The sequence below is a fragment of the Prionailurus viverrinus genome, unplaced genomic scaffold (genome assembly GCF_022837055.1).
Source record: "Prionailurus viverrinus isolate Anna unplaced genomic scaffold, UM_Priviv_1.0 scaffold_49, whole genome shotgun sequence".
Taxonomy (NCBI): domain Eukaryota; kingdom Metazoa; phylum Chordata; class Mammalia; order Carnivora; family Felidae; genus Prionailurus; species Prionailurus viverrinus.
This window is the reverse complement of record NW_025927612.1, coordinates 331,234-340,668: the sequence shown is the minus strand read 5'-3', so window position 1 is coordinate 340,668 and position 9,435 is coordinate 331,234. Positions and strand designations below refer to the sequence as shown.

General features: G+C 58.3%; 1 protein-coding gene across 1 annotated transcript; it reads left to right on the top strand.

The window, feature by feature from the left end:
• The first annotated feature begins 938 nt into the window (after window positions 1-938).
• On the top strand, window positions 939-7,748 carry LOC125159381 (paraneoplastic antigen Ma6E-like). Its single transcript, XM_047847724.1, has 4 exons — window positions 939-1,063; window positions 4,326-4,776; window positions 4,987-6,186; window positions 7,191-7,748. The coding sequence occupies exons 2-4, from the start codon at window positions 4,336-4,338 to the stop codon at window positions 7,380-7,382; spliced, it is 1,833 nt and encodes a 610-aa protein (XP_047703680.1). The 5' UTR covers window positions 939-1,063; window positions 4,326-4,335; the 3' UTR covers window positions 7,383-7,748.
• Window positions 7,749-9,435: the final 1,687 nt, after the last annotated feature.

The following is a 9,435-nucleotide window of genomic DNA, read 5'->3' as shown; positions in this document are numbered from 1 at the left end:
GCGAGGATTTTGCTGTCTACAAGAGATGCAATTTGAAAATATGGGGCGCCTGGGTGGCTCATTCGGTTGGGCGTCCGACTTCGGCTCAGGTCATGATCTCGCAGTCCGTGAGTTCGAGCCACGCGTCGGGCTCTGTGCTGACAGCTCTGAGCCTGGAGCCTGCTTGGGATTCTGCGTCTCCCTCTCTCCCCGCCCCTCCCCCGTTCATGCTCTGTCTCTGTCTCAAAAATAAATAAACATTAAAAAACATTTTTTTAAATAATAAAAATAAAGACTCCGATATGTTGATAGTGAGAGAATCCCACATTATATAGCATGCAAATAGTAAGCCTAAGAAAGTGGGAATGGCTCTATTAAATTAGACAAAACATATTTAAAGGCAAAGACTATCACCCGACATAAAAGGTAATGATGATGTAAGCATCAATTAATCAGGAACACAGAACTGATAGACGTCCTTGCAGCCAATAAAAGGGCTGCCAAATACATGAAACAAAAGTTGACAGAATCCAGAGAAAAACAGACTTTCCCACAAGTATAGGTGGAGATTTTAACATGTGTGCCTCAGCAGTTGAAACAGCTAGATCCGAAATCAATAGAAATAGAGAATATGTTTGTGACCTTACCAACCACCATAGAAAGCCACCTCTGAAGGAACTCTGCCCGATTCGCCACGATGAGCCCTGGGTCTGCAGGTCTGTCCCTCCGACGCCACCGCCTTGTCGGTAGGCCGTCGTATGGGTGCAAAGTGAAGGCGGGGAGCCTTCTGCAGGCTCCGAGCCTTGGAACCTCGAGCCCCCACGGCTCGCGAGGCCCAGTCGCTACAGTAACATTTTGCCTCCTCACGTGCTCTCCTGGTCCAATCATTTGCTCCGTAAAGAGCGCGTCGCCGAGAACTTTCTAGCTTCTCGGCCTGGGGGCTTCTGGGAGAGCTGGAAGCCCGCGTGGCCTTCGCACCGAGTGCTTGGGAGAGGCGGCCACGCAGTTCCCGGCTGTGCGGCTGAGGCGAGTTCTTCAGACCCCTGTGAGTGGGAGCGTGGGGTCGGTCCCCCAGCTGGAGAAGGTAAGAGGGTGGGCGCGGGCCGTGTTAGCGCCGGGGCTTCGGAGTTCCCGGCTGCGTCGGGTGCGGGTGCCCAGGCGGGGAGCCGAGGTGGGTGAGGATGGCCGGAATAGAAGGCTCGTGGGGGGGGGGGGGGCATTCGCCTGAATAGAGAGCTCCTGGGGGGGGGGCCCGTGGCCCGAATAGAAGGCTTGTGGGGGGTCGCCGGTGGCCGGAGTAGAGGGCTCGTGGCCAGAAAAGAGGGCTGGGGGGGGGGGGTGTCCGGAATAGCGGCCTTGTGTGGGGGCTGTGGCCGGAATAGAGGCCTAGTGGCCGAATAGAGGGCTCATGGGGGGAGGGCGTTGGGCAGAATAGAGGGCTCGTGGGCGGGCGTTGGGCGGAATAGAGGCCTCGTGGCCGAATAGAGGGCTCATGGGGGGAGGGGCAGTCGCCTGAATAGAGGGCTCGTGGGCGGGCGTTGGGCGGAAAAGAGGCCTCGTGGCACGAATGGAGGTTCGGGGGACGGTGGGCATGCTTGCGGGTGAGGGGAGAACTAACGCGGACGCCCGTGGCGGTGTGGGAGCGGGGCGGGGGCAGCCGAGGGAAGGAAAGATTCCACAGTGTCGGAGGCCCGAGAGGAGGCCTGCTGGCTGAAGGGCGTCTGGTTGGGCACTCCAGTGGGGCTAATATCTAAGCTTGTGAGGAGCAGGTAAGGAGGGCTCCCTGGTGCCAGAGGCTGGAGGCCTGAGGGGAGCACCGCTGGGGAGGACGGTGGCGGGGACGATTTCCTGGTGGGGTGGTGAGAGGGCAGGGCTGGCCGCTGGGCGGTGGCGGCTAGCTTCGGGGGCTAGGGGGAGAGAGCTCCTGACCACTGGTGTTGGGGGTGCGGGAGAGGAAGGGTGCCCGGTGCTCAGACTGGGTGGGAGGACTAACGGCTACTGGGAGTGGCGGAAGGGGAGGGGGAAGAGCGCCCTGCTGAGGTGGGGGGGATGGGGAGGAGCCTAGGACTGGGGAGGCGTGGGGGGGGGGGGAAGCTACCGGGCTGTGCGGGGCGGAAGGGGGAGCAGGGAAAGAAGGGCGCCAACTGCCCCTGGCAAGAAGGGGGCGCCCGCTCGGGGTGTGTGCCTGTGTGTGGGGGGGAAGGGTCCCTGCTGGCAGGCGCTGGTGGGAGGACTCCTCGGTGTGGGGAGGCTAGAGGGGACGGCTAAGGTGGGTGCGCGACTCCGACTCGGAGGGCCACAAGGGAGGGTGACTGGCTGAGGGTGTGGAGAGCAAGGGAGCGAGGGGTAACGGTTGGGAGGGGGGACAGAGAGCTCCGGTTGTGAGGAGGTGGGAGAGGAAGGCTAATGTCTAAGCGTGTCGGGGAGCCCTGCTTCCAGGGACTAGATGGGTGCTGCCACCCTGCCGTGAGCCTGGGTGCGGGGAGGGGGATGGGCTGGAAGGTACTGCACTGACTGGCCCAGGGTGCGTGGGGGAGGGGTTCTGGGGGGGGGGTACCGGTGGGGGGGGGGCCTCCGGGTCGCCTCGGAGATGGGAGATGGAATAAGGATTCTAGCTGTGGGAGGGGCAAGACCTTGTTCTCCACAGAAAATACAGATTCTTTACAAAAGTGCTTTGCACATTCACCCAGATACATCATATGTTGGGCCATAAAAAAGTCTCTATGAGTTTTAACGGATTGTGTTTTTACATAATAAGTTGTCTGGTCACAGGGGAGTTTTATTTAAAATTAGTAACGGTAACGTATTTTTAAATATTTGGAAATTCGTGGCTCAAAGAAGAAAGCACGAAGGAACTTGGAAAATATTTCAAACTGAATAATAAACCCACGACTTACTGAAATTATTGGGAGGCAGCTAAAGAAGCAATCAGAAGAAAATGTATTGTTCTAAATATTTATATTAGAAAAGAAGAAAGGCATAAAGTCAATGACCTAATGGTGCATTCAAAGAAACTGTAAAAAGAATAAAGTAAATGCAAAATTAGCTGGCTGAAAAAATGCTGTAACTAAGAAAAGAAATCAGTACTAGAAAGCAAATTATGGAGACATTTAACAAAGCCATATGTCGGCTTCTGTTTTTAAGAGAGACACAAGGGGAGCCTGGGTGGCTCACCGGTTAAGTGTCCGACTCTTGGTTTTGGCTCAGGTCATGATCACACGGTTTGTGAGTTGAAGCCCCACAATGGGCTCTGTGCTGACAGTGCAGAGCCTGCTTGGGATTCTCTCTCTCCCTCTCTCTCTGACACTCCCTAGCTCTCTCTTTCTCAAAAACTAGTAAATAAGCTTAAAAATAATTTAATGTTTTCATTTGAGACAGAGAGAGAGAGAGAGAGACAGAGAGAGAGAGAGAGGGAGGGAAACTGACCGCAAGCAGGGAAGAGGCAGAGAGAGAGGGAGACACAGAGTCTGAAGCAGGCTCCAGGCTCAGAGCTGTCAGCACACAGCCTGACGCCAGGCTCAAACTCGTGAACCAGGAGATCATGACCTGAGCTGAAGTTGGACGCTTAACCGACTGAGCCACCCAGGTGCCCCAAACCTAAAGAAAATTAAAAAAAAAATTTTTTTTGAGAGAGAGAAAGAGGGAGAGAGAGAGAGAGAGAGAGAGAGAGAGAGAGAGAAGGGATGGGGGAGGGGCAGAGAGCAAGGAAGACACAGAATCTGAAGCAGGCTCCCACCTCTGAGCTATCTGTCAGCACAGAGCCCGATATGGGGCTTGAACTCATAAACCATGAGATCATGACCTGAGTCGAAGTCGGAGGCTTAACTGACTGAGCCACCCAGGTGCCCCCCCCCCAAATTTTTTTTAAAAGAGAAACAAAAGTGGTAAAGCCCTGTTGAGTGTAATCAAGAAAGAAGGAAGGGAACACTACCAGTATCAGGAATGAAAGAGGGCTATCCCTATAGATCAGACAGACATCAGAAAGAGAAGGGAGAGAATATTATGGAAAAATGTACATAAAAAGTTTGAAACCTTGACATATTACTCGGGAGAAACAGCAATTCCTAAAGGTGATGCCAGAAAAAAAAAAAAGAAAAGGTGACTAGCTCAGCTCTGTATCTAGTAAATAAGTTAGTATAGTATTAAAAAAGTTTTTGGAAAATCAAACAAAACAGGAGGAGAGGCAGAGGGGGCCACCAGTGTGAGGAGGATGGGCTTGGCTGTGCGGTGGCGGGGGGGGGGGCGCTGTGTGCTCTGGACACACCCTTCGCCCCTTTGCACTCACAGGCTGGGGCTCACGCTGCGACAGTCTGTGCCCCTCTCCAGTCATTTCTCTCCACCCTCAGGTTGTGAGCAATGGCGATGGCACTGGCAGTGCTGCGTGACTGGTGCAGGTGGATGGGCGTGAATGAGCAGCGCTCGCTGCTCATCCTGGGCATTCCCGACGACTGTGAGGACCAGGAATTCCAGGAGGCCGTGCAGGCTGCCCTCCACCCCCTGGGCAGATACCGAGTGCTGGGCAAGGTGTTCAGAAAGGAGTTCAGATCCAAGGTCGCCTTGGTGGAGATGGCTCAGTATTTAAACCGAAGTGTGATCCCCCGACAAATACCAGGCATGGGAGGACCCTGGACTGTGGTCTTCCTGCCCCAGGCCCCGGAATCAGAGTCAGAGGATACACTCAATTTCCTTGCACAGACCCAGAGGCAAGCAGGGGTTGCCCTGGCAGGCGAGGCAGGAGCTGGGGATGGGGCAGGAGCTGGAGGCAAGGCAGCTTCTGGAGGCAAGGAAGGAGCTGGAGGCGGGGCAGCGGCTGGAGGCGGGGCAGCAGCTGGAGACAGGGCAGAAGCTGGAGGCCAGGAAGGAGCTGGAGGCGGGGCAGCAGCTGGAGGCGGGGCAGCAGCTGGAGGTGAGGAAGGAGGCCAAGCAGAAGCTGGAGGCCAGGAAGGAGCTGGAGGCGGGGCAGCAGCTGGAGGTGAGGAAGGAGGCCAGGCAGAAGCTGGAGGCCAGGCAGGAGGTGAGGCAAGATCTGGAGGCGGGGCAGGAGCTGGAGGTGAGGACGGAACTGGAGGCAAGGCAGGAGCTGGAGGCCGGGCAGTGGCTGGAGGTGAGGAAGGAACTGGAGGCAGGGCAGCCGCTGTGGGCCAGGCAGGGCCTGAAGAGGAAGCAGGAGAGTCAGATGAGGAGGGAGCCGCTGGGGACGCAGGAATTGCAGGTTTGTTAGGATCTGTGAGTGTGGCAGGAGCTGCAGGTGAGGCGGGACCTGCAGGTGAGGAAGGAGCTGTGGGTGTGGCAGGAGCCATAGGTGCGGGAAGATCCTGGACCCAGCCTTGGAGCCCGGCCTGGCAGCCTGTGCTGGAAAACAGGGCCTCTATGAAACTGAGAACCTTTCCTGGAATGGAAGAGCCACACCGAGAAGAAGAGTCCTTTGAGAGCTGGCTGGATCACACCAGCGACATGCTGTACCTGTGGTGCCACATCACAGAAAGGGAGAGGAGGAGGAGGCTGATGGAGAGCTTGGGTGGCCCCGCACTGGATCTCGTGTGCGGCCTCCTGGCAGAAAACCCTGACGTCCCTGCACAGGATTGCCTGGCCGCGCTGGTCCAGGTGTTTGGGAGGAAGGACACCCCCACGACCGCACGGCTGAAGTTCCTGACCTGTGGCCAGCGGCCCCAGGAGACTCTCTTTGTCTATGTGATTCGCCTGGAAGGCCTGCTGCAGTCGGCCGTGGAGAAGGGGGCCATCCATCCCAACGTTGCGGACCAGTTGCGCGCCCAGCAGGTGCTGATGCGGGCCCGCCCCAACGAGATGCTCGAGAACAAGCTGAGGAGGATGCGGCTGGACAGGAGACCACCTGGCTTCCTGGGCATGCTGCGGCTCATTCAGGAGACCGAGGCATGGGAGGCCACCGCAGCTAGGAGTGAGCACTTGCAAGTGGAAGAGGGGGCCCGTGTGGGCACCGGAGGCCTGGCCGCTGCCCGGGCCAGTGGAGAGGTTGCCGAAGCCTCCCCAGCCAGGGAAGATGCTTCCCAGGCTGCCCCGGCCAACCTAGGGGCCAGTGAGGCCGTTCCTGGCAGTGCCGAAGCTGATACGGCTGCTCCTGAAGCCCATGATGCCGCCAGGGCAGCCCTCGTCCCTGAGGAGGCCCCCAAGATCTTCCCTGCCACGCAGGAAGATGAAAATGCTCCCGCCTCTGCGGGCCTAGCTCAGGCAAGGGCTGATGGGCAGCGCTTCCAGGGAGGGCCCGGGAGGTCCTGGCTGTGAGCCGGAGGGCCTCGCCCAGGCAGGAGACCAGGAGGCTGGGGAGCCCCTGGAGGAGGGGCCCAAGCCCATCCCAGAGGAGTCGGGAAACGAGGACGGGGCTGGGGAGGTGAGGCCCCCCAAGTCCTCCTCGGGCAAATAGGCTCAGAAGGCCCAGGGGCCCCCTCTCCTCTCAGGCAGCAGCGCTCTGGAGGCAGGGGGAGGCCACGCCAGGGCAGCAGCCTCTCCCCACATGGAGGCAACAACCCACCCAGCCCAAATTCCCAGGACCCCATCTTCCCAAGGCACCCTGGCCACCACCATCAGCCCTTCCAACGGACCAGGATGACCATACTTGATGCAGAGTGGGGCAGGGAGAGGTGCCCCCTCCCATGGCAGCTCCACCCCAGCCCCAGCCCCAGCCCCAGCCCCAGCCCCAGCCCCAGCGCGAAACCCTGCCAGTCCAGGCAGCCAGCCTGGGAAGCACCCCTGAGTGGCTGGCCCTAGCCTAGGTGAGGGGCACCTGAAAATGTGTGCCACCCACACTGGCCTGGGAGATGGTAGGGGCCGTCTCAAGGGTGCCGGCCCCTCGGGCCGCCCAAGAGGGGGACCCTCATTCACTGACCCGTGGAGCACGTCACTCCACGCTCTGAGAAGCCCACTTGTGCCTCTGTAGGCCACTTAGTGACGACCCCCCCCCCCCGTGTCAAGTGGCACCCCCAGCTCCCCCTACACGCACCCTAGTTACCATTCCCGTGCAGAGCCCTGAGGTGTGCAGGAGCCCGCGGCGGGTGTCCTGGCCTGACGCAGCAGCCACCTCTCAGCCCCGGGTGTGTGGCACGAGCTTCAGTGCGAGCCCAGGCTCTGCTCGCTGTCGTGCGGTGTCGTGAGCTCAGCCCATGCTTCCTCGGTGTAGGTTTAGGCCAACTGCTGCTTGTTCTTGTGGAGATGTGTGTGTGTTCTTATCTGAGCAGCCGCCCCCACCCCGCCCCGGAGACCTGTCGAAGCCCAGTCCCAGGAGATGGCGGGAAGGACAGAAGAAGGCACGGCTGGTGCTGACCCCGCGACCTCAGGAAGGAGGCACTGGACCAAGGACAGAGGTGGCCTGCGGGAGTCTCCGTGGAAACCGTGCTGTGATGTGCCACTCTCTTGTTACTTGTGACTGAGTTTCTTTGGCTTGTCCGAGTGCCCCATGCTGCGTTTTGCAGCGTCCTGTGACTGTCCTGTGCAGGCCATAGGGCAGGGCCAGGCCCCAGCATGTCGGCCAGAGGGGAGAGTGCCCTGGAGTGAGGGGCCATGGCCAGCGTCCATCATCCTGGCCAGAGGCCGATCGTGGGGCCCTCAGGAAGGGAGGCTATGGCGGGGGGGCCACGGTGTTGGGGGGAACAGGGGCACCTCATTTGGGACCCCAAGAGGAGGGGGGCTGTGACCTGTGGGCTGTAGTGGCTGCTCGGCGTTCCTCTCTGTGTTGTCCCTCCTTCTCTTCAATGGTTTCAGCAAATGTTTCTGTTCAATAAAGTTCATTGAATGTTTCAGCTGAGTGCTGCCTCTGCTGTGGGCAGTCGAGGAAAGGGTCACCTGGGGTTGGGAGAGGGAGCCAGAGAAAATATTCTTGTTCGGCACCCATGGGAGGCTTCTCCAGTGACAGGGTAGGGTAGGCACTTTGACAGGAAAAATAGGATGTTTTTGAGGGCCGTTCTATTTTACAGGTGAATTACAAAGTTTTGCGGTCCCATTGGTCTTCATCTTGGGATGATCCTGTCACCTTTGAAATTGAGCGGGAGTAGTCATGCTTTTTCTTCCCTTGACTATGCTAAAGGGGTCACTGGCATCCAGTTCCTGGGATTGAATATTGCTTAAGGTGTGTGATGCATGGAGTGGGGCCATGCGACCAAGAGCTGTCGTGCTTCCAAAGCCTATAGCATCCTTGGTGAGAGTGCCAGCGTTAAAACGGGATAGGATTTTTTTGGGGAAAAAAAAAAAAAAAGAAACCCAAATGTATTTTAATTTGAGGTATTGTAAATGTGAAAATCTCAGCATGCAACAACATTGACAATACTTACTGAGCAACCGATTAGACACTTGTGGGGTTTCTGGAAAATGGGTACATTTTCCTACCCCCTCCACCTGCAAAAAGACTTGCTCTCAAGGCAAAAAGAAAGTTGGGGCCGCTGGGATGCACAATGAAGGAGGACCCACACTAGCTGCGGGCGGGGAAGGTTTGCTGTCTGCAGGGGTCATGTTCAAGGATGGGGGAGGGCGGGTAGTTGGGTTTCACACTAAGGGCAGTGGGAAGCCGTCAGACCATTTGGGTGAGCCCGGTGTCCCAGGAATTTGCCACTGGATGTGCCAGCTGTGAAAGGAGCAGAAAATGCCAGGTTGGCACTCTTCCAGCCTCCCTTACAGCTAGGGCCTGGGCACATGAGCAGGAGCCATCAATCAGATGAATCTGGGGCCAGAGACGGGAACGAGTCGGGGCCCCCCAGATTGGTCCCAGGCGGGCTGGTGGCAGTAGGGGCAGTGAGACCCGTCTCCCGAGGAGCAGCCACAGCCGTAGGTCTCACGGCGGCATCCACGTCCGGCATCAGGGCCGCAAGTCACAGTGTCTGTGCCCACTGCCATAGGAGTGCCCTCAGCGCGGCACAGCAGTGCGATTCAGACCCTTGTTCCTCTCTGCAAAGCCCCCAAGCCTGGCTTTCCAGCCCTCCCCAAACAGCCGCGAGACACCTGCTCTTCAGCTCATTTGTGCTGCCATCAGCTGCAGTGAGATGCGATTGCTAAAGACTCCGCGTGGTACGGGAGCCCCCGATGACACCTGCTAGAAGAGCATCCAGTGTCCGCACAGGAGTAGGTGTTTGTATTGCAGTTCCTGCTGGGCAGCTGGCAGTTGGGGCCATGTCTCGTGCCTCCAGGGCAGGTTGGGGGTAAGCAGGGTGGGGGAGCTCAAGGTGTTGGCCCCTGGGGTATGGGACAGCGTGGGTGGGCCTTGGCCTCTTGTGCCTTGGGGCTGAGTGCTACAGCTGACGTCCGAGGGGGAGCCAGTCTGGTGGAGAGCGGGGAGCCCCCGGTTTGGGGTGAGGGCACACGTCCCTGCCTGAGAACCCCTCCCAGGCCCAGGTGAAGTTTGTGTGTGAATTAGAGGAAGACTCCATTGGCTGACAGCAGCCAGCTGAGGGGGCCGAGCAGCCTGGGTGCTCGGGGGGAAGTCCTGAGCTTCCG

Excerpts from the sequence above, each read along its gene's own strand:
- LOC125159381 (XM_047847724.1), top strand. The coding sequence starts at position 4,336 with ATGGCGATGGCACTGGCAGTGCTGCGTGACTGGTGCAGGTGGATGGGC. Across the intron at positions 4,777-4,986 it reads GAGGCAAGGAAGGAGCTGGA|GCAGGAGGTGAGGCAAGATC; the intron begins GGCGGGGCAGCG and ends GCTGGAGGCCAG. Across the intron at positions 6,187-7,190 it reads CCTCTGCGGGCCTAGCTCAG|CCGCCCCCACCCCGCCCCGG; the intron begins GCAAGGGCTGAT and ends TTATCTGAGCAG.